This window comes from Cricetulus griseus, chromosome 2 (assembly GCF_003668045.3).
Source record: "Cricetulus griseus strain 17A/GY chromosome 2, alternate assembly CriGri-PICRH-1.0, whole genome shotgun sequence".
Classification (NCBI taxonomy): Eukaryota; Metazoa; Chordata; class Mammalia; order Rodentia; family Cricetidae; genus Cricetulus; species Cricetulus griseus.
Genome location: NC_048595.1, coordinates 359062763 through 359088504, shown reverse-complemented (window position 1 = coordinate 359088504; position 25742 = coordinate 359062763). Strand labels below are relative to the sequence as shown.

The window sequence follows — 25742 nt, the reverse complement described above, 5'->3', positions numbered from 1 at the left end:
CAGGAAAAGCAGAACCCAAATGCCAGTACATTAACTTGGCCTCCCTAGAAGCCAGTGATGCATACACTCAATCCTATTCCCAGTGGAATGCACATGGAACTTCCCTTGACTCTCAAGTGTCAGACAGACCTGAGCTGTAAATGTAACCATTTTGAATGATGAATTTTTACCAGTGTAAACTCAAAAACAAATGAAAATGAAGGCCAAGATATTATAGATGAAAAAAAGCATGCAGAACAGTTACTGAAATCCAACTCGGGAAACTTTCAAAGTAAAGATGGCTTAACTAACCTTAACCTGGACCTCCTGGGTCCAGATCATGACAAGGGAATCATGGCCTGTGAAGATGTCTAGTATCTTCATAATACCAGAAATGAATGGCAACTGAGAAAAGATAATTGAGTATCCAGAATGCTCTACTTATGGATTTTCCTGATGGATAACTTTGGCCCTCATATTAGAAAGTGAAAAATGCTATGAAACACCCATCTTCTGCACAATAAAAAAGAGATATTAGGTTCCCATTCCCTAATGGGAATGATCACAGATGATTATTGACTAAGCACTGGACCACTGTATTACCAGTCCCCTCTCCCATCGTCTAAGTTCCAACCTTGCCCCATCATAAACCACAATGTCCAGTTTGCCCCCAATGCATGATTAAACTATGATGATTTGGTAGAAGTACACGGTTTTCTTCCATTGACAGCTGTCTCTAAATAATTTTGGGAAAAGCCAGCTTACCTAGCTTCTTAGAGGCTGTGAAGTTTCCAGCCAGAACCCTTCCTCGATAGTAGGGCTAAGACAGTAGTAAAGAAGTAACCAGTCAGGGCTCATCCCTCTGAGCCATGGAAGTCATCACTCATTCAAACCTCTCTTGTTGTCTACATATGATTTGGAAACTTTGATATCTATAATATCAAACTACTCTTTGAGTAGTTGAGAGGTGTTCTAAAGGTGTGGAATTCAATCTGGTTGAATTTGAGACACAATATGCCATTGTATCTCTCACTATGTATTCTAAACTAGCAAGATCCAGTATGAAATTCTCTAGCCTTGCTCTAAATGCCCAAATACTTTTCTGCATCCTTCTGGCAAATACTTAAAAAGTTTTCTTAACATGTCCATTGATGCCATTTAAAATTTTCTCTGGGTACACATTCAGAGTCACTGAAGATCTGCAGTCAGGAACCAATTCAATGTCTGGTCATTGCACAGTTGAAGTTCCTGCTCAACCTCAGGCACCTGCCAGCACTGCAGCTTCTCAGTGTGGCTCACCTACATTCAAAAGATCAAATGTTTTCTATTTTAAGTTAGAAGGGTGTTCAATACAACACAAAACACCATACAATCAACATGAACCCATACAAGATGTTATGATGCAGTAGGGGTCACATGGCAAATCATTGAAGTTTTTCTAGCTACATGGCCTTCGTTGCAATTATTTAACCCATCCATTGTAGCACAATGGCAGCTAGATATAAAACATAGACAAAAAGATGGGTTTTTGTTCCAGTCAACTGCACACCCTGATTTGACTATTTCACTATAGACGTATACAATTATATAATAGTTAAGATAAAATAAAACTTTAAAAGCATTACACCAAGATTTGACTGTTACATTATTTTCACATCATAAAGTATCATTTTTCTTGTTGTATTTTATCTATTAAAAATATAAAATTTATGCTTAGCTCAGAAACTATCTGAGGCATTGACCAGTTTTGTGGGGGAGGCCAAATGCTCCTTTGCTAACTCCCTGATAAAGAAAGCCATTGAACTTAAAATGGAAACCGGAATGGAATTGTTTGACAAAAATCCTTGTTCCTGGAAAGAGAGACATTTTTGGGATCACAGCCACTGTTTCTGATTAGCTTCAAGACCGGGTTTTGCAGTTCATTCTGTGATGTAAACCCAAAACAAAACTACGTGTGTGCAAAATAATAAATTTCCTCACCTCCATAACTTAGCCAAACATAAGTAACATCTCATTGAGCCAACAGGCATTACTGAGTCTCTTTGTCCTCATAAATGCCTGTCTTGTAACAGGCATGAAACTCAGTTAACAAGCTCCTCCTCCTCTGTCCAAGGATGTATGTCAGGTGGCCCTACCAAGCAGTGACAGTAGATTCCCCTGCCTTTGGGAATCCTGCTTCTCCTCGGAATTAGACATACAATGACTAAGTAATAAGGAATAAGCAACAACCTCCAGAGGGTGTACAATGACAAAACCAACTGATATTGCAGAAATGTATAGGTGTATGCTTCTTGTCAATGGACAGTTTAAGCTGAGATGCAGACTGCTGGGGAGCCTTGTCCAAACAAAGGAAAGTCAGAGTGGGGTGTACTTCATACAGAGAACACTTGTGCAGGAATTTGGGAGCTAAGAAGAATAAATTGTCTCATCTGCATAGAGGACAACCAGTACAATTTGTGTAAGTGATGATTTGGTGAGGGCCAGCCAGACTTCTGCACAGCCTGCCAACCTATAAAAACTTAACATTCATTGGCACTAGAATAAATATACAGTGCTACATCTTCACAAGTGATTCTGCCAAACTCCAAAGAACATTTTGTTCCATCTGGTCTCAATTAAGCAGGCTCAACCTTTGAGTAGGGGGCAAATGAACTCAGAGGCTGTCTCGTATGGACTGACCTCCCTTTGTAGCATGTTCTTTAGACATCACTGTGTATGTGGCATTAGATACCTTCTGACAGTGTGGTAGTCTTGTGGCCAACCCACCTAACATTCCCTGCTGTGGACTCTTACACCAGACAAAATGCAGTGTATCGGTTGCATCCTGACATGGCTTGTGAGGAATAGGGTCAGAGTACATAAACCTTGTGGAGCTTATCTGGCAATAAATTTTAAAGGGACTGATACAGATACAAATTTCAGAGGGTGTACTATATTTCCAGAGGACCATGTAGATTTTGTTCAGGAATTTAGTGTGATTGTAAGGGCCATGGTAAATCACTAGACAACTTAAAAATCTGAGAAAGGGAATGTTCTTGCCATTTCTTTTAGAATATAAACTATGTATCAGAGTGGGAAAAAGACACAAAGTGTGGCCAGTAAAAAGCCACACTTATGTCCTTCCTGAGGATGACAAAGCTATACAAAGATGGAAATGTTACAGACAAGTCTGAAGGTCTTTGTTTTAAGTTTAAAACTAAATGTTTTCTGTGGGAAAAGAGAAGGTAGGTAAGGACAACTGTATTTACACCTCTCTCCTACGCCTGAAAAGGGCAAATGTTTGACCATCCATTAGGGTAGGGTAAAAATAATAAAGTTGGAGGGAAAACTAAATAGAAGAGTGACCTCAGTGCCCTAAGTGACAAAACTCATTCTTTTCTTTTTTTTTTTTTTTTTGCAGATTTTTTATTTGAATTAGAAACAAGATTGTTTTGCATGACAATCCCAGTTCCCTCTCCCTCCCCTCCTCCCTTAGCACTTCCCCTAACTAAAACCCTGCCTATCACATATCCTTTCTGCTCCCCCTGGATGGTGAGGCCTTCCATAGGGTGTCATCAGAGTCTATCCTATCCTTTGGGATAGTGCCTAGGCCCACCCCTGTGTGTCTTGGCTCAGGGAGTATTCCTCTATGTGGAATGGGCTCCCAAAGTCCACACCTATGCTAGGGATAAGTACTGAACTACCACAGGAGGTCCCATATTTCTTTTCTTAATAAGTCTTTGGATCTTGTCATGGTACCTGAGTCTAGTTGTGGGTAGTTACCTTGTAAATTTTGTAATACTGACTGCAGAGAATAAGGTGAATTCAGAGCCCAGTGGATTTTGTTCTATCGCTGCTTTATGGAAGCCATTAAGAAATTTATCTGTGCTAAATTTTAAAGTTTTAATTGTGAAAGGAAAACCTATGCCTTTTCTGTGGGTAAGCACCTAGACATAAGACCAACATATAAAAAGTCTTGGGGAAGACGAAGCTTTTGGAAGACAGGTCCACATGTCAGCCATGGGCAGAACCCAGTTTTAGGGCAACCTGATTCCTCTCACTCAGAGTTGTGTATTATCTAGAGAACTGATACCATGTCCATCCATCCTACTCTCTCACTAATGTTTTCTGCGGTTTTCTTGCTTATACAAGAGCTGATTTACAGCTAGTAAAACAGAGCAGCCATATCATTTCTGAGTTATTATAAAATGATATGTGAGAATAATGCATTAGATTTATGTTATTGTACATGCCAAGCTCAGAATCATGATTTTCTCATTTGCTTTTGTTTTACCACTAGGACCAAAGGGGTTTAATAAATCACTTAGGGAAGTATATACCTCGATACTTCATTTGTTGTTTACATTTCCATTTATCACATTTGTCTTACTTAGAAAATTGCTTGGAAGCCCACAAGGAAATTCTGGTTGATAATCACATTCAAAATACTTCTCTAAACTTAAAGGAAAAATCTCCTTCAGTGAACTCTCTTTGTTTCCTTTTAATATGTACCTTACCTGGGCAATGGTTCTGTCTGGACACCAGGATCTAATAAGAAGAAGACGTCTGAAGCAGTCGAGAGATTTGTCATAGGCATTTGGAAGAGGTTCCTCCTCTGGATTTTCTCTGTCAAACCAAATTCTCCACAGTTTTTCATTTCTTGATATCTGAAAATACCGTGGGATAAGAAGTGTGTCATGCCACGCAAAAGTCTTCCAGTAATTGTTTGTGGACATTTTTGATCAAATATTTTGACCACTCTAGGCATGTGTGAGCTATATACTTTCACTATTTTTAAACTTTATATATCCTAGTGCCAAAAAGTCTAAGAACAAATAGCAATTGCTCCCAAATCAGTCTATTTTCACATTAGCCTATAGCTAGTTGCAGAAGTAGGGAGAGTCCTGAGATACTTGATTTCACCTATGCCTTTATGGTAATAAATTTATAAAGAAAGAAAAATCAATGGTGCCTCATTTCCATTATCTCAAGGAAGTCTGGTTTGCTCCACAAAATCCTCTTATAACCAGGCCTTATTCATTCATGTTTTCTGATATCCTAGGACCAATTGGACACAAAGGAAGATATTTAACACATAGTTGTTATTGAATAAACAGGTTTGGGTCAATACTCTATTGATCTAAAGTAATTTGAGCGATTGCATCCAATATCATCATCACATGGATGACCAGACACCTGCTACTTGTAGGCAATTGGCAAAGCACACAGTACATCACCCTCTGGAATCCAGAAACCAATAGGACACCAAACTTACAGAGGCAAACACATCAGAAGCTTCAAACAAACAAATAACATCATAAATTAATATCCTCAGATAAGCTCTTTGATGAGAGATTCAAGTGTATTTCCTAGTTTAATCAAAAGAAGAATCTCCCTGGGCTCATGTTCTGAAACCACAATTTAAGAGTAAAAATTAATCTGCTTCAATTGCAAAAGGCTTCATAATGGTGCCGGATTTCCCACATGTGACACACTCTCCAAAAGATAGCAAACTCTGATCAGAGTGATCCCTGGAAAATTCTTGGATGTATCCTGATGGAAGGACAAACTAGAGTACATTAATAATTCAAAAATTAAGTTATTTTTCCTAAAACAACTGACTGTACCCAAATTACAGGTTAGTAATAACAAACATCACCAGTTATGAACCAGAGTATAAAAACAACACATCAAAATTTAAACAGCTTGTAAACTTGAACTATCAAAGTTAAAAACCCATCTCAGGCTATTTCTTGGTCAAAGCAAACACCCACAGCCCCTTCAGTCTGTCCCTGAATAAAGACATCATGCTGTCAATTGTCTCTTGGTCACCAGACATTAACCTCCTTCCAGCCTTGTTTTATACTCAACTTCCATGATTCCCTCACATAACACTGATGCAGGCAACTGAATGGTTGAAAGAACAGTGACATCTACAGATGAAGAGACAAACGTCAGCATGAGGTTCAGACATGTATGACTAAATAAGAAGAAACTAGAAAGAAGGACAGAGGAATAATAGAGACAAAGGACAAGAAGAGAAATTTAGTAGAAAAGGCTATCTACATTTCTTTCCATTTAGTATCTAAAAAGAGAACACATACAGAACTACTCAGGCATTTAATTAGTCTCTAACTGGACCCATCAATTTTTCTTTATAAAAACCTTTATAGTGACATGTAGGCTGTGACAATGCCAATTAAACTTTCTGAGCATGCTTCTTCCAGTATAAACAGCCTTCAGTAGACACTGCTGTTTTCAGGCTGTGGATAAGCTGCAGGAAGGCCAAACACGTACAATACCTTCTAAGACTGACAGTATAGGAAGAAAGCATCTCTCCTCTGCAGACACTGTAGTGATGAGTCTAAAAGCTGCTCACCATGACAATAGCTTAAGTACATTCAAAGAATGTAGTACCTGATCTAGGATATCTGAAAACTGTCTAAGCTTGCCAAGTTCCACCAAGTTCAACCAGGTCATGTCTAGGATCCATTTCGATGGTTTGGGAGGACAGGCTTTAAGATCCAATGAGGCGCCACCTTTAAAATTAAACAGAAGTTGCTAGTTTTTCTTTCTTTACTTTAAAACAATTCACTTAGCAAATGTTTCTACTTGAAGTGTCTTAATTTCCATTACTTTACTACTTAGACATTTATTAAACTCAGAGATATAAATCATAGTGAAGAGCATGCTTCAAACTTAAATAATGAATAGATGATTTTAGAAAGAAGCAATCACTCATCCGCACTATAGCTCTGGGAACAAATGCTGGATTCTAACCCAGATAACCTGATCAACATCTAGGACAAGCTACCTTATCAGCCTGGAACACTACTTCCAAATTTTAAATGATATGACCTACATGCCTTGCTGTAAGTGTATAAACCATGCAGGACTGAGGACATGGCAGGTCACTAAATGAACAGCTTTTGTCAATATTAAGAACAGCCTTATACTGGCATAAGCTAAAAGGATTCTCTTGCATAAACAATTTATGTCTGTTTGACTATATCCTAGGGGCTCTGTCACATTGATTATATTGGATAATCTAACAACAACAAAAATTTCCATTTGGTACTGGACTCCTGTGTTTTTGCTGATAACTGACCTAAGCACAAATAACTTTTAGCACCAATGATAAATGCCACTTTTAAAATACCATTGATGTCACTTCAAAAAAAAAATCTCAACAGGTAAAAATCATATTTTAAGTAAAAGAAAGTATTAGGGAATATTTAAAATATAAAATGTTGTCTAATAAATAATATCCATTAAAGTATTTCAGTGCAAAATGTTCTAAACATTATTCATAAAAGGAAAACCAATGCACTTGGCCATCTTAAAATGCTTTGTTTTATAGAGCAGGTTATAAACAAATAATTTAAAATATATTTAATGAGCCATTCTCTACTTAATCCGGATACCATGTATTATTAAACTGTATCCTATTGTCAAATCAATCTTATTTCATTTATAATAAGGTAAATGGGGCCTTGAAATTATTTCAGCACAAATTTTAGCTCATAAAATGAAAAAAAAACTTGTTGTAATAACAAGACCCAATGACAACAGCAACGTGTTCAGTAAATGTTTCTCCAATTTCCATGACAACTACCCATTTTCCATCAAAATGGAAAAAAATAAGGTAATTACCAGTGATTAACAAGACTATTCTTGGAAAGGAGCCTTTTGATGGAAGCACCTTTCAGTGTTTAATAACAGGAACTATGTTGTAACTGTTTTGCCTATTCCAAAAATGTACAATTAAGCAAAAGGTGTAGTTCTGTGATGGAGAAAGAAAACTAATTTGGATAACATAGCAGCAGATGAAATAGATTCTTTAAGAAACATTTGAGAAAGGAAAAGTTAACTCAGCAGGTCTCAATGGGCTCAAAGAGGCAGAAATGAGTAGCCCGGGGCCTGCATGGGGTCCTCTGTGTATATTTTAAGGCTGTTAGCTTGGTGTTGTGTGAGACTCTAAAGAGTGGGAGTAGGTGTATCTCTGACTCTTTTGCCTTCTCTTGGGACTCTTTTCCTCCTATTGGGTTTCCTTGTCTAGCCTTGATATGAGGACTTTGCTTTGTCTTATTATATCTTGTTCCGTCATGTTTGCTGGTTGTTTCTTGGAGGCCTGCTCTTTTCTGAAGATGAAATGGATGGGGGTGGATCTGGGGGATAAGAAATGTGGTCCTTACAACAGGTTTTTATTCATCCATAAGGAATGACATTAGGTTGTTTACAAGAAAATTGATGCAGATAGTGATCAAATTAAGTGAAAGACGTTAGATTCAGACAAACACCATATTTTATATTCTTTGTCAAACCTAGACTTTTATAGGGCATATAAAATCATGTAGACACACAAACATACATATCCCGTGACTGTAGAAGTGTAACTGAGAGGAACTAGAAGAAGTGGGGGAGAGAGAAAGAGAGGACCAAAAGGACAAATAGAATTATATGAGATATTTATATGAGAGCGTCCTCACATAGCTGGTAAAATAGCTTAGTAAAGTACCAGAGTACTTGTCCAGAACATGTGAGGCACTAGGTTCAAATCCCAGCACTAGAAAAAAAACTTCATGAAATCCATTACTATGTACAATAAATAGATGGCATTTAAAGAGTAGGTGACTAGAAGTCTGTGTCTCCTGGCTTTCTGTTCAACTGTGTACCCTAGTAAACCAGAGGACTACCTGAGATCAATGCAATAAATACAGAATAAATAATCTATGGAATAGGCTTCAGATCACCTCACCCATTCTGCTTCTGAGCCCCTGGCAACACTGTTTTGTCTCCAATGTACTATTCCCATTCCCACTGAAAGTCCTCTATTCAGTTCCTTCCCCCTTTAACACTCCTATAAACTCTCCATTGTCATTTAAAAGCTTTAATCAGGTGTCCGTCACCGAGGAAGATCAAACCTACTAGAGAATTAATTTCATACCCAATGTAGAATTTTAAACTGTCCTTGTATCTCATACCCTATATTTATCCATCCCCTCCCTCATGGTTAGTGTCAATTGTCAAATGAGTAGGGTGTATAACCACATATGAGACAAACCTACAGAGACAGCCATATTGGGAGAGGTATTTAGCCTCTGAGCATGCCTTTAAAAGACTACGTTGCTTAGTTAGCAGAGGTGGGCAGACAGACACTGGGAGGGGCACTATCCCATGGAGGTGGGTCCATGATGGCATTTAAAAAGAGCAAGTAGTTGACCACAAGCATCCCCTGACCCCTGCTTTCTGACTATGGATGTGATATGGCTGGCTCATTAGTTTCTTGCTGCCCCAAATTCCTGGACTGTGTCTCAACTGGTACACCAAATGAGTGCTTTCTCTCTCGAGTTTTAATTTGGGGGTTGGAATTGGATCACTGAATTCTATCCCAGCAAAATAAAAGCAAAAACTTACTTCCTCTCATTTTTCTAAAGTGCTTGCTAGCTTCCCACATAGTATTTGTTTTACTTGTCTCATTTTTCTGTACCACCCCTCCCCAAAATTAGGCACTCTGCAAGTTCAGTAAAATTTCTGTTCCATGCCCGGAGATCTACACAGTAGATCTCCAACAAATATTCATTATTCAACAGACGGTCGAATAACACAACATGTAAGTAAATCATAAATGAAATGTGAAGAAACTATTATAACTCAAAAAGTAAAACAGAATTCTCTGAAGAGCAATCACAACATCTGCCCTACGCCCAGCACTCTCTACTGACCTTTAATGAGGGTGAGAAACTCCTCATGCTTGATTCGGTTCCTCTGGATGTCAATCTTGAGGGTGAGCAACAATGTGAACAGGAATTTGTGCTCCTCATATAAACCTCGGGCAGCATACTTGAAAACCTCATAGGTCATATGCTCAATGATATTAGCAATCCTCTTGCTTGTAATCGGGCTCTTGACAGACCTGAGGAAGACACCATTTAAGACAAGCTATCCCACTGTCATTTTCAATTGTCTATAAGAAACAGCATGTCCAATGGAGAATGAAGGACTAATTTTTACTTACACACATCAAGAAAGGACTCCTAAATCTAAAATAACAAAAAAAAAAAATGCTCTCAACATGAAACAACAAAACAGAATTCTTCATTGTTGTCTAAATCAATTTTACCCACAGGCCATTATTATTCACAACAATGTCTTGGAAATTTTCCCATTTAGTGCAACATGTGAAACCAAAGGAGACAAATCAATGGATAAGTGGCCGGCGTGGCTTCCTATGAGTCTAAAATGACAAGTCTGAATGATTTGTTAACATAGTGATAACCACACTAATCTCAGACTTAGGAAAAGAAAATACTCTTACTGAGAAACAAAAAGGAGATTCTAATGTCATCCTTAGAGTCCACAGATAAAGAATTCAGCTCTACTTCCTAGAGACAGATGTACCTGGCTAAGGAAAGGTCAAACAAGCCCAGAAACTGACGGAGTGAAGTCTGATACATCTCATTAACCAAGCGCATCTCAGTGATGAGGAAATAGAGGATGCTGCCCCGTGTAGCAACTGAAAGACAAAGATCAAGGATGCACATAGCATAAGAATAGAAAATAAATGAGCTGTACAAGCACATCACCCCAATCTATTACTGAAAACAATTTTTTGCCTCATCAGTAACTGCCTACTAACAATGAGATATAGAACAATTCATTTTATTTACTTCTTATATACACGTTTTTCATAGTTTATCAAATGACACCAAGCCAGTTCTCATTTTAGACTCTTTATATGCCTATTATCAGTACAGTTTTCTATGTTTTATCAGAGAGAGGAGAGAACAGAGAACTTTGAAGGCTTTCTGTTTAACATTTAGCAAAGGATAAAGGAGGCCACACAAGACCTTATTCTGAAGCTCATGAAGAACCAAACCTATTGTTGGCATAGTTTCAACCCTTTTTCCAGGACAATGGTAAACAGCAAAAGGATAGCCAATTAAATAGTTTACATGTCTGAAGTAACCAATTAACACCTATCTATTAAACAAGAGGCTAAAAATAAGCACCAGAGAATTGGCTTCCAGGTAAACACACTGAAGCTACATGACACAGAGCTAACAGAAAGTCCACAATTACTAACTTCCCAGATTTCACTAATTTGTAGCAGTATTTTAATCTCTTGTTTTAACATAAATTCATGAGTACCTTAAAGATTTTCCAGCTACCACAGAGAGTGCCTAAAGTTTATACCATTGAATAATGTTTCCATTTCTGATACACTAAACTTCTCAAAAGAAATGGCAGAAAGCATAATTGGCTGCCTCACATTGTACAGTAATTTATATAATGCCCTTCCTGTAATCGGTTGCTCTAATTCTCACTTCTGCCTTGTTCCATTTTCTTGTGACATTTGTCTTCCATTACTGGACTCACCGGGTCGGTACTCCTCCCGGGCTGAGTTAATTTGAATTTCTGTCTCCACAGAAATTTCCAGCTTCTGTGTCACCTCCTCGGCTGTCTTTTTGGTGTTGCTCAGCACAACAATGAGACTCTCATCCTCCACCAGGGACCCTTGAGTGCTCGTCAGGCGATAAAGCAAATTATCCTCCAGCTCCTTCATCCTTCTTTTGTTTGCGGTTACATCTTCCATGAGATGAGTTCGTTCTTTCTCAAGTTCCTGTTAATTTACAAAAATATATTTTCATCATAACTGAATCTCTATTTTGAGGGCATTCCTTAAAATGTGGACCTCTCTATCTGCTGCCGGGCATCAGCAATTTACTGTGTCTATTATCCTTGGCTGAAAAAAAAAAAACATGTACATCAAAAAGCAGAGAAAATAGGCAGAAGACAATATCCAGTGTATTCAAAATTATTATATATTTATTTATATTTTATATACAATATATATGCATATACTACCAATACCTCTATTCTTGTTTCTATATTCTCTAAGTCATCATTTTAGTGATTTTGTGATTATATGCAGAGAGAGGTCAAATTTGAAGACAGACATACAAATCTCTAATTAAATGTGATTAGTTAGTTTCCCTGAAAGAGTTCTGCTGTTTTAGTAAGATCATCTCTACCTTGTAGGTTGAAATGGTACTCTCCTCTCAGAGAAGCCACTCTCTGTAATTGGGCATCTAAGCTGTCTCCAGGAGTACATTTAAAATGAAGAATCTCAACAGTCCATCACGGTATTATATGCCTGTACTCCCAGCACTCAGGGGCCTGAGGCAGGAGAATTACAAGTTCAATGCTGACCTGAACTACATAGCAAGAATCTTTCTGAAAAGCATACCAAAACCATTTTCTTTTCATTTGAAAATTTTTCTTGACCTGAAAACAAACATACACTATAATGTTGGATGGGGTCATCAATGGGTAGCATGTTTGCCTAAAATGCATGAAGTCCTGGGTTCAAACCCCAGCACCCTCAAAACCAGGTATAGGTGCAAACCTAATCCCAGAACTCAGGAGGGGAGGCAAAGGGTCCAAAGTTCAAGGTCATCCTCACACAGCAAGTTTGAAGCCAGACTGTGATACTAAAAACCTTGTTTTAAAATAGATCTACATGAATACACACACATATATGTATGTATATATATATATATATATATACATACACACAAGCACACACACACACTATATATATATATATATATATATATGTTGTTTTCAGGGACCATCATGGAAGAGTGAACAGAAAGATAGAAAGATTATAAAAGCTGGTTCAGTCAAGGTGAAACAGTGGCTTCTGGATATGGCAAGACACCTGTATTCATGAACTCACAGAAACTATAGTTGCCAGCCCAAGGTCTGGACAAGTCCACATTCACATTCTAACATGGAGTGAAATGTGTCCATGAAACCCCAATCATAGATGAGAACCTATGTTCATAAACAGCTTCCTGGGGACAAAGGGTCAGTGTTTCAAGGGTGTGGTTGGTCATGCTCCAATGGATGGCCCAATATCCAGGAGTACATGGGAAGCACAAGCTGGATCTATGAATTATTAAATTTTAAAAAGAGAGAAAAAACACAAATTTGGGAGTTGGGGTACACATGGAAGGAGTTAAGGGGAGGGATTGGGCAGAATGTGATCAAAATACATTTTATAAAATTCTCAAAGACTTGGTTTTATATAATATATATTAATTGTTATGTTGCATCATAATATATTTAAACTTCTCTGAGATATAAGTCTTATAGTTTAGGTGTATGGCTCATGAGAACAAAGCTCTGGAAGATTATTGCCAATGGTGGTTCTTTCCTTGGAAGCTCAGAGAGAGAAAGGAAGCGATGTGATTGACACTGAGCAAGCCAGAGGAGTGTGATGCTCAGAGGCAAAAGGGCAATGAAGAAAATATACTGATGCTAAGCAAGCTGTGCATGAAAGTGAAAGACTTTGAAGTTAAAGAAAATAATCAAAACCAGGAAGGACATTTAAGCAGATAGCACTTATAACTGATAAAAGAAAATGCATCCCCGAGTTTACTTGAAAAGCCTTCTAAATACAGTGCCAAATAACAATGTAACTACATGTAAAAATGTGTAATCCCACATAACTTTAATCAGGTGAAACCCAGATTTAAACGTGAGGTCAGCGGCAAAATCATGCTGACAGCCTTTCTCAGTTCTGAGGGTGACTCTCGGCAGCTACAAAGCCACACTGTGCACAGCTCAGATTCCTAGAGAAGCATGAGGAAAGAGCATTCCACAGGCAGATATTCAGGATGCCCTCAGCAGGCTTCCAAATTCTACTCCCTGCTGAAAGAGGCATAAATCTATGTAACAACAAATCATATGAAACATAATGGACTTAGTAGTTAATCACTGGGTGGTGTTATCTGTCTATTAGGATCCAGTGCTCATACAAGCCTCCAGAGAAAGAAGACAGACCTAAAGAAAGGTTTTATTAACAAATATTCTAGTCCCTTCACTTTTATGGATAATGTAATTATTCATTTCTAGGATTTATCTTATGACTGTGAGAAAAGAAACCCACATCAGTCTGCAAATTATGCCTTGTTTCGATCATCACCAATATGCTAATCACTCAGCTGGGGATGTAGTTCAGTTAATTAAGTATCATTTCCTTTTTTGAGTATCAATAAAATTTTATTGCCAAAAGAGATCAGGGAAGTGGGAAAAAATAGGAAGTGTCTATCTATAGGTTATAACTTCTGACCCCTACTCTAGAAAACTATTCTGGCCTTTCATCCATTCTGTTAAGTTTTAGGGCTTTTTTAGGAGGGGGGTCATTTGTTTTGAGATTTTATTTATTTTTATTTTATGTGTATGGATATTTTCCCTGCATATATATCTGAAAATCACATAGTACACTGCCTGAAGAAGACAGAAAAGGGCATCAGATCTTCTGGAACTGGAGTCACAAATGACTCTTAGCCTCCATGTGGGTCCTGGGAACCAAACCAGGTCCTCTACAAGAACAAACTTGTTATGATAAGTCTTTACTCTAACCACCCAAGCCTTGCCACCACAAGGGCACTTTCCACTAGGCCGCCTGAGTTCTGCTCAAGTTCTGCCCACCGCCACATTAAGGTCCCAAGTAACACAGAGAGACTTATATTAGGTACAATGCTGCTGGACAATCCCCAGGATTTCTTACTTGCTAGCTCAGTCTACAACCATGAGACTTAACTGGGTTACATGGCAACTGCAGAGCAGAGAGCAGGAAGAAGAGAGAAAAGGAACGACTTCCTTCTTGCCCTTGCTTATATAGGAGTCTGCCTGCTATGACACTTCCTGCCTGTATCACAAGACTTCCTTTTACTACATTTCACAGAATCTTCCTTGACTCCTAGTCCTGCCTAACCAGCTTCTTCATTGGTCAACAGTACTTTATTCAATAACCAATAAGATAAACATATACACAGAAGGACCTCCCCCTCATTTTCTCTTTTCTGTCTAAATAAAAAGAAGGGTAGCTTATCTTTTATAATAACTGAAGAAAACTATAACCATAACGGTCTGTCTTCAACTCCATCAAAGACCACAGAAGGATAATATATAAACTCTAGAACTGACAGAGGTATCTCTCTGCCTGGACAGTCACCCAAAGTTCCTCTGTAACATTGGGGCATCTATCTTCAGTCTATAGGCCACAGTGTGTCTTGCATACTTCTCCATTTCAGCAGGAACCCTTCAGTACTATCTTGTTTTGTAAGTTTAGCAGTCACTTTCTTGTGGGTCCTGCATGTCCAGTTTATATAGCAACAAAAAGTCCAGTCAAGAGCAGTTTCTTGCCCAAATGGCTAATCTTGACATGTTGAAGGCAAACTCCATAATGAGTTTATTCGATACCAATCCTCCTTTCTGACTTATAATTGGTGTGCCAGGAGCAGTTGTGTCTCACTGTCAAGAAAAACCCTAAACCATTTAAATGGTATATATTCTGTAGGTCTTTGAAAGGTTTGAAGAATATATATCCATTTCAAATACATCTCTGTATATCTAAAACCTAACTAACCTAATTATAAGTTTTGACTATTATATCTGACTATATAATCTGTATCTAATTATGTATTACATTTTAAACGATCTATATAAACACAATACCCAAACAAGAGGAGAGATATAGGATCACAAAATTGACCTTGACGTTGTATCAATAAATAAAATATCACTTCCTTAACATACACAATGCCTTGGCTTGATGATTCTCAGGACTGAAAATAAAAGATAGATGATGGATAGACGATAGACAGATAATAGACGATAGATGTAATAGAGGATACATAGTTCCAGGTAGATAGGAAATTGATGAGATACACAAAATAGATAGGTGGATGGATAGATAGATAGATAGATTATAGAGAGATGATGATGATAGTGATATAAAAAATACCGGTGGTAGGTAGATAGATGATACATAGATAGGTAGTTGATAGCTCAATAGATTATACACACATAATATGTAGATAGACATAAGTATATGATGTAAAGATGTGTATATTAAATATTGACAACTGCAAAACTTTGTCTCAGCTTCTCGTCCGCTCCTCAGTGTATGACTTCAGTGTCTCCATTTAGGACTTCAAAGAGATTATTGCTACTTAGCACAGTCAGCAAAACTGAACTCTAATCTGTCTGAAATCCTACTTAACCTCATCCTTCTTCACCCGGCAAGTCCACACTCCATACTTCAGCTTCTCAAGCCATGGACTCTGAGAACCCTGCTTTTAAAAAGGGAGTAGTAGCAGTAGGTGTGTGTGTGTGTGTGTGTGTGTGTGTGTGTGTGTGTGTGTGAGTGTGTGTGTGTGTCCCACTGTGTGTGTGTAGAAGTCAAAGGACAATTTGTGGAGTTGGTTCCTTTTTTCCATATTTAAATGAGTTCCAAGGATTAAAGGAGGATCTCCAGGCTTGCACAGCAAGCACCTCTACCCACTGAGTCATCTCAGTGCCTCCAGACTACATTGTGGTTGCTCCCTTTTCCCAGACTCTACAATAAATTCATAATTAGAGCCTGCCATCTCTCCATCAGAATCTAATCATTCCTCAATTTCACTACTATGGTCTAATCTCCTAAGTCAGAAGTTTCCACACCTAGGCACACTAGAACCAGTGGGGAGGCTGGGCTAGCAGGCCTGGAGCAAGGTCCAGGATCTGGAATTCTAGCATATTCCCAGACAGTGTGATACTGCTGGTCTCAGTGTAGGAGTCTGAGACCTGTTACATCCAACACATGTATTGCTTTCTTCTCTTGAGACCTCAGCCTTGGTGATTGATTTATCAGGCCTGTTCTTCCCCCATAAAATGAATAGTCTTCCCATCCTCAAGTCTTTATTAAGTGCACCTTCTCAACAAGGTGACCACCAACCCTCAATGAGCATCCCAGCACCTGATTCCACAGCTCTCCCTCCTGTCATGCTTGGTATTTATATATCTTAAGAGCATGTAACACCTTCTAAGCATAAATACTTACATATACGCTATTCCCTTAGGATAGTTGGAGGTCTGATTCTGCTGGTTTGGGTCTGGTCTGTTTTGGTCATTTAGTAACATCTTCCGATACTTATAGTAAGCGATTCCTGGTACCTTGAGTGCACTCCATTGATATTATGAGGCAAATTATGTGGTGTTATGTCCCTTGAAAGTAAACTGAAAGTGAACCAGAAACTCTAATCTCAGTGCTAGAAATAGGAACATGAGCCTTCTCTCTCTACAAACCACAAAGTTAAAAATATGAGCTGTCGTGACAAAATTGCATAAAAGCAAACAGCCAAGACCACTAACTCTACTTTAAATTCTGATCCATGAATTCTTATTGGTTGAGTAGTTTTGGTGGGAAGGGCCCCACCTAATACTAAAACTCATGATCAGAGTGCAGTGAGCCAGTTACCAGGTCAGAATAGAAAGGAAACTCATCTTTGAGCAAGGTCTGGAAAGTCTATAGGGATACAGTTTTTAATTTGCAGAGCTGTAGCCACTCAGTGAAAACATGCTCTCCTATCGCTGATGCCATCTGTTATGTTGCACTTAAAACCTCCTTAGTCGTTGCTCAGATTCATTCATTCACTAAATGAGAATTTGAAATTTTAGTAAATGTAGAAATTAGTATAAACAAGTGACATTTCAGTGCTACCATGACAGTGCTTTCTTAATAAGTAGAATAAATGTTTGTCATTCTAGATATGTGCTTTTCTGTCTATATATCTACCTAAATACCTTGGTTTGCCAAAAAAAAATATTCTCTTTGATGAGAGAAGGGTATACAGACAGTATTATTTTGACTCACTTTGGAGGATTTTAGTTGAAAAATACTATCTTCTTGAATGTTGGAACTCAATTTATGATCCTGTGTTCATAAAGCACATAGAGGTGGCTCATTCAAATGCACTTACTAGATTATGGCAAATGACTGAGGGGAACAAAACAAACAGATCAGGTCAGACCTCAATTCACCACCTAGACTGAGAAAACTCAGCCACATGAAAAGATTCACAGATGCAGTGGGAAGAATAGATATTGGGGCTGGGTAGGGGAACCTCCTAGGAAAAAACAGACAATGTTAACCCATGCAAAGTAAGTTGTAGGTCTGGAGACAATTTAGTCACAAAAGTGCTTGCTTGAGTTCAATCTCCAGCAACCCCACAAAAAAAAAAAAAAAGGCAGTATGTCATGTGCCTGTAATTCTAATGCTAACTCAAGTTGGAGATGAGAGGATTCTAGGGCCCATGGGCCTGTCAGCCTCACCTAGTTGGTTAAGTATCGGGCCAATAGGAGACATAAGTCTTGAAAAACATAGTAAATACTGGATAGGAGCAACAATGGAGTTTGACCACACAACACACAACACACACACACACACACACACACACACACACACACACACACACACCTAAGCCCAACAAGTCACTTCTTTTACCATAACGCTTTGTTTGGGGAAATTAAGGAAAAGATAACTGTAATTATTATATTGGTGTACATAGTAAAATAATCCTCTGGTACTAAATAAATAAATACAGGTAAATAGACTGCCATGTTACCCTGTCCATGATGTTTGAAAGAGTTGCTTATTGTGAGTGTGTGTCCTGCCAATGATATGTTGATAAGGGAATGGTTTTCTCAACACATTCAGTTTTCCCAAGAAGAGGGAAACACCAGGCCTGGACGTGTACTGACTTTGTAAGTCTGATGAAAGTCTTTAAGAATCTGAAATCAAAGCCAGGTGGTGGTAGTACATGCCTTTGAACCCAGCACTCAGGAGGCAGAGGCAGACAGATCAATGTGAGTTCGAGACCAGCCTAATCTACAAGACCTAGTTCCAGGACAGACTCCAAAGCCCCAGAGAAATCCTGTCTAGACTCCCACCCCCCAAAAAAAGAAAAGAAAACAAAAGAATCTGAAATCACTCCTTGATACTATAAGCCTTTCCGGCCACTGAAGCCATGGGCTGGTAGTTTGATGTTGGTTTTGCTGTTTTATAGTGACCAGCATCCGTCAGACCAAATTGTTTCTTCCAGAGAAATTGTATTCATCTCAACACAATATAAGAAAACCCAAGACAATTACATTATGTAACCTGCCACCATGCCTACTCATCTCGCTGAAGCCAAGGCTACAGGTGACATCAGAGCCTAGAGTTGTTGTGATGGATGCTGGCCCAAAAGACTCTCAGAATTTGGTATGATTAACAGTACATTCTGGTAATCAAAACCCAAATCCTTACTGAAGTAGCAGTGTGGCATTGCTGCACCTCTCCAATCTCCTGCTTTAAGTCAGGCCTGAAAGGTGACAGGTCCATGGTGAAGGTTATTGTTTCCTGAACAGCTACTCTGCCAGAATGTGCACTGGTTCCTGCAGTGAAGTCAACTGCCCATATGAACTTATGAAGCTGGGTTAAAGGCTCCTCAAATTAAGTTCTGAATTCATGAGTACCAGTCATGTATTGTAATTAAAAGAACAGAAACAGTCAAGACCATGACTGAGAAACCTACAGAACCAGCTGACCTGACCTAGTGACAGCACAGAGACCCTAGTCGTAAAGCTGGGGAACCAGCATTGGACCAAACCAAACCCTCTGAATGTAGGTACCAATTAGGAAGCCTGGGCAGTCTATGGGACCTCTAACAGTGGAACCAGTGTTTTATCCATAGTGCACAAATGGACTTCAGGAGCCCATTCCCTATGGAGGGATACTATTGCAGCCCAGATACACGGAGGAGGGCCACATCCCCCAAATGATGTGACAGACTTTGATGATCCCCCATGGAATGCCTCGCCATCCTTGGGGACTGGGTGGGGGTGGGTTGAGGAGGGTTGGTAGGGGCATGGGAGAATCAGAGGGAGAGGGAATCAGGGGATTGATATGTAAAATGATTGTTTCTAAATTTAAAGAAAGAAGAAAATAAAAGACTTTTTTAAAAAACACAGAAAGAGATGGGGAGGGAGAGGAGGAAGAAAGAGATATTGTCCCTCTCCCTTCCAGAGGTAGTGATCAGAAGAGCAAGTCCGATATAGCATGCAGAAAGCATAAAGACAGGAGGAGGTGCAGATCCAAGGAATTTGTCAATGATCTTAACCTAATAAATCTTCAGGTCAGCATAGCGTGGGCCAAAAAGTAAAAGAACCTCCCTGCTATCGAACCCATGAGAAAGTCAATAGCAACTTCAGCCTTACCATAGTAGTCTCATTAAAAACCTTCTAGATCTCTTTGCTTAAACTTCACATGCTTCCCAGGGGAAATGCTTACTCGGAAAGGAGAAGTTTATAAATTATTGGTCATTTTTTCACTGAGCACTAAGCTACCTATCTCCAAAAAAATAATAGCAAAGGAAGCCTACAGTGAGTTATGTTTCCAGGGCTTCAGTAAGTCAGTGGCTGTCCTGGAGAGCCTGAGTTTAAAACTTGCCTAGATCAGACTGGCCCATGGGCAGATCAATGAGGGATTGTCTTGATTGTTAATTGATATGGGAAGGCACAGCCCACTGTGGGTAGTACTATCTCTAGGCAGGTGGTCTTGAAATCTAGTTGACTATAAGCTTGCCTATGAGCCAGAAGACCCCATTCTACCCATCATCTACCCCATCCCTCCCCCTTCCCACCACCCTGCTCCTTCTGTCCTTCTTTGACTGTGAAATGAGATCTTTTGTTAGAGATAGTAATGTGTGAAATAGCAGGCAGGCTTTTCAAGTTCATATATTGAGTTCTTGCTTTGCCATCTCTAATCAATGGACAGTGCTGTAGAATTATAATTCCCCTAGGAAGGAAACCTTTCTTCCCCTCACTGCTTTCGGTCAGAGTATTTGTCACAGTGGCAGAGATCAACCCAGAACAGCAGACTTCAGAGGCTATAAGAATTCTTCATTTTGTATGTCGTCTGTTTATTTGTGGGAGGGAGCATGTGTCACTCACACATGTGGAGGTCAACTTGCAGGAGTTGGTTCTTAATTTCTGACGTGTGTGCTGGCAACAAACTCAGGTCAACATGCCTGACACCAGGAGCCTTGACACACTAAACCAACTCATCCACCAAACAGCCCTGAAAGGTTTATTCCAGACCCATCAGACATACATGGAGCTCTTTTAGATAATGGGACTAGACTGAGGGACTAGAGAGATGGCTCAATGTCTAAGAAAGCATGCTGCTCTTGCAGAAGACCCAGGTTCAGGTCCCAGCACTCAGGGTTACTCCTGTGCCAGGGAGTAACAACTGCTTGCAACTCCAGTTCTAGGAGATCTGACATGCTCTTATGGTTCTGCAGGCATCTACATGATGGGATATATACATATCCACAGAGGCACAGATATGTGTTTACACAACCACATAAATAAAATTCAAATAAGTAAAACAGCTGAGATTGCTTATGGTCTAAGCACAAAGTTTACATCTTATATTCTAAGAAGAATCATAACCAAATGAAAGCAGATGAGAAAACTGAACATAAACAGGAAAATAGAATTCATAAAACAATAAGCTTTTCATAAAAATAAAACAGTTGAAGAACAGAATAACAAAACAAAATGAAACTATATCCTCAGAGTTACATTGTTGGTGTCTTAGAAAAGTTACCAGTGACCTGTGTAATTCATGAAAATACATTAAACGTGTGGCTGTGTAGATGACTTAGGAAAATGCCTGCCACAAAAGCATGAAGACCTAAGCTTGGAACCCAAGGATTCATAAAAAATCCAGGCATTATGCTGTGTGTCTTCTTCATTCCCAGCCCTAAGAGATGTGGCTGAGAAACAGATGAGTCACTGAAGCTGACTGACTGGCCAGCAGAGTTGAAGTAACCAGCTCCCACTTTAGTGAAAGGCCACATCTTAAAAAGTAAAGGTTCTGCAGCAGGAAGAATGGCATTGCTGCTAAGAAACTGCTGCTCTTACAGAGGACCCAGGTTCGATTATTAGCACCCATATGGCATCTCACAACCCCCTGTCACACCAGTTCCAAAAGATCCAATAGCCTCTTCAGGCCCCCACAGGTACCAAGCATGTATGTAATTCACAGATATACATGCGGGTAAAGCACATATAAAAATAATAATTATTATTACAATCATTATCATTATTATTATATGGTAATGATGATAAAATTTTTAAATTCAAAAGGTGGAAGAAAATACCCAATGTCTGGCCTCTACACACATTTGTACACATATGTACATGTACGCACGACAGTCCAGCACATACACACCAAGAAATATATGTAGATAATTGCCTAATACAGAAGAATTAATGTGAATTTAGGATTCTAGATTAATGGCTCCTAAAGCAATTGCAATGTAATAAACAAGATTCAGGACACAGAAAAAACACAGAGATAAATGGGAAATCGATTCTATGGCATCTCTCATATTATTTTTATCAATGACAGACAGTGCAGTGCAGAAACGGAGTCAGCCTTGATTCCCCACCTGTTTCTCCATGAGGATGACTCTCCCGAGTAACTGATCCTCCAAGCCTTTCATAGTGACAGTGAAGTCAATGATGGAGGTCCGAGCACTTATTTCTGGGGTGTAGGCTGGATTTGGCAGCTTGGTGGTAATGTATAGTTTAAAACCATCCATAACATCTACTTCCTTATCCCCAACTTTCACCTTCACGTAAAAAAAAAAAAAAAGGTAAACAGAGGAGAGATACACCTGAGTCCTTTTCATATTAAATCAGTTATTGATTAGATCAATTTGTAACTGAATATAATTTATATAGTAAAACATAAAAACAAATTGTCTTTGGGTACTCAGAGAGCTTCAAGACACTTCAAGCTGGGAGGAAAGGTGGAAGGGACAAGGGGAAAGAGAAGGGGAGGTAGATAAGAGTTCTAATTATACAATGTAATGGATAAAGAATTTGTTGTCAGCCGGGCACTGGTGGTGCGTGCCTTTAATGCCAGCACTCAGGAGGCAGAATCAGGTGGATCTCTGTGAGTTCGAGGCCAGCCTGGTCTACAGAGCGAGTGCCAGGATCGGCTCCAAAGCTATACAGAGAATCCCTGTCTTGAAAAACCAAAAAAAAAAAAAAAAAAAGGGGGGGGGAAGAATGTGTTGTCAAACCTGTTGTGACTAAGCCAAGGACCTAAAAAAAAAGCTAACACACAATTTTCTCAGAGGTTGAGAACAATGAAAAGGCTCATTACCAACACGCTGGGGTTTTGGAAGTCCCGTGAGCAAGACCCCAAAATTTAATGAAAGAGAAGGGTGGGAGCATTGGTATAGAGTTTATGGCAGGCAAGGGATGGGGCCTCACTGAGGGCTCACGAACACACATGAACTTATATTGCTTGAATTTTTAACCAGTGCCATGTAACAGAATCCCATAAGCATTTCATAAGTGTGTTCATATCTGTGCAGAAGGAAGGGGGGACACGGAGTTCTTAAATTTTTCAACAGTCAGAGATGAAAATAGAATCCATTTCTTAATTACAGAAGTACATGAAATGATTGTTCTTCAATTCATTTAGTCTCAACTCAAGAAGAGCCGAATAGCACCCCCCAAGCCAATTCCAACTGCTGCCTCTTGAAAAAATTCTGTCTCATCCAACGGGTTGAACAATTGCTCTGCATATTGTTGTCAATGGGTTTCTCTTACCTTAAAGGTAGATCCAGATTTAATGAAGTTTTTTTCCAAAACATTGTCCAGAGCAGGATCTAGTTCCTCCCCAACATCTTCTATAAGTAAAGGCCGTCCAAGGGAAAGGCTGTCCTCCAGGTGGTTTCTAAAGTACTTGTGGTTTAGAGATGTGGTCTACAAATGGGATGGGATCACAAGGTTACTTGGAGGAACAGGCTCATGATGCAATACACAGTAATGTCAAGTGAGCGCTATAACACTCTGCCATGGGAAACAAGAACTTAGGAAGCCTGGACATTGAAACCCTGCTACATAAAATGGTGTGGAGAGCTTTAAATGTTTTCATTGTGCCTTTAATAGACAAATATTATCACCTGCCATGAAGCATGTGAAAGTCCTGGGGGACATCTCTGCCTCTTTCTGTCCTCCACCATCCCTGCAGGTAGACAGCTAGAAACCTGTTTGTGAGGACAGTACATGTAGAGTGACATGGCTCTGCTTTTTCTGATGACCAGAGAAAGCCATAGCATTTGCAGATAAGCATCTGAGCCATTACTTTCTGAAATATGGTGCTAGGTAATGCAGCCAAAAATGGAAACAACACAGTTATGGAAAACACTTTGTTATTAGACATAAGTTTATATCTCTGCTTAGGATTTCAAACAAAATCTGTAAGACATCCAAATATTTCTTCCCCTTTTCTGGGGGGGGGGGGAGCAGGGTGGTAAACTCTATAGAGAAATACAGCTTGAAGTGTATAAATGTCCTCAAATGGAAGTCACCTGGAGTTCATTTTGGCTTTCTTTATTTTTAATCCAGATCTTGCCTTGAGTCTGTGGATCAATTAGCAAAGGATAGCGTGATGCCTTAGTGACGATAATTCCATTCTGAATAGACAGGTCATCATTTGGAAGGCCTTGTAGGTTCCATTCACTGATAGTAGGGGCATCAATCAACATCTCGTTAAGATTTAGGTCATTCCCAAATGGAATTTTACGGGCTTTCATTTCCTTCTTCCAATCATTTAACAGCAGATCTCGAAACTCTTGGTTAAATGGACCAGAATATGATAGAAAAGCTGTTGCCAGCAGCACATCCCCTAAAATGGAAAGCAAGCACCCCTAAAATATTTAGAGACCATCCATGCAATTGTGTAAGTCACTAAAATAGAAAAAGAAGTATAAAACTGCAACCATTTCTTTCAAACTAAATTACACAAAGCAACCTGTGAGCATGGGCTACAAATGGCTTAATAAATAAGTGTGAGTTTGAAAGACTGTTGAACAGAGTCTAGATGTCCAATCAAGAAACAACTGTCAGAAGTCAGTCATTGTCTTATCATAACTTTGCTGGAACAGAGTGACCTCTAGCTCAAAAATATAACTTTAAAATCCAGAGAAGACAGAGCCTTCATCAAAGTGCCCTTGATCAATATTCCCATACTTATAGAAGCATTTGAAACTGAACTAAGAAGAGGTATTAGGGTCGTTAACCCATCAAATCAAGATACATATGAACCAGACAATTACCCACCTCCTTGAGATGGTAGTAGACAGGCAAACACACATAGGAATTTGAAATAAGTAAGTGTTGTTTGATTAAAGCTTAAGGCTTCTGACTCCATCACAGTCAACACACAGTCTCATTATTAAAAAAATTTACAGACCTACGAGTCGTTTAGTTTGTGCAGCAAACTCTTTGCTTTGTTCTGTCCATCGCTCCTTTTCACCTGCCAAGCCACTGATGAGCGTTGACGCTGTCTGCATCTTATGCCTGCATCGCTCGGCATCTTCAAGCAAGGTCTGAAGAAGGTCAAAACCAGAAGAAAACCTTTATTCAGAGAACAGCTTCTAGTTCAAATGTGTGACTTTAAGACACTTATTGTCTGCCTTTCTTGAGACATGGAAGGCTCATTTTCACAGGAAACACAGGTTCTACCTCCACATGTCTGTGTTGGCCCTGCTCTGTCTCTGGTTTTCTGTCCAGTGCTGTGAACCCAGCAGCCAAATCCTTTCAGGGGTTAATAACAGACAGATGCTGGACATTCCTATCACTCACAAGTAAAACCACACATGATAGTATCATGTAACATAAAGTAGGTAAAATGAGAATTCTCAGGAAAATGCAATTAAGAATATATCTCATGCTGAACCCTGGGGTCATCTGTGGTTTATCTAAAGCCACACCTCATGCATTGTCAGCAAAAACTTAGATTACCTTCACCTCATTGTACCTCACGGTATCTGCATAAATTTCACCTCATTTAACTGGTATATATTTTTCAGCTTTTCCTT

At 39.1% G+C, this 25742-nt stretch overlaps 1 protein-coding gene across 1 annotated transcript in view; it reads right to left on the bottom strand.

Annotated features, from left to right (window-relative positions):
- The window catches only part of Dnah5 (dynein axonemal heavy chain 5), a 214012-nt gene that overhangs the window by 21265 nt on the left and 167005 nt on the right, over nt 1–25742 (bottom strand). The window contains exons 62-70 of the mRNA XM_027400064.2: nt 25115–25250; nt 24231–24547; nt 23467–23622; nt 22293–22475; nt 11338–11581; nt 10360–10474; nt 9684–9874; nt 6376–6497; nt 4476–4625 (exon numbers count right to left, since the gene is read on the bottom strand). Coding sequence (XP_027255865.1) covers nt 4476–4625; nt 6376–6497; nt 9684–9874; nt 10360–10474; nt 11338–11581; nt 22293–22475; nt 23467–23622; nt 24231–24547; nt 25115–25250 — 1614 coding nt within the window. The remainder of the gene's footprint in view (nt 1–4475; nt 4626–6375; nt 6498–9683; nt 9875–10359; nt 10475–11337; nt 11582–22292; nt 22476–23466; nt 23623–24230; nt 24548–25114; nt 25251–25742) is intronic.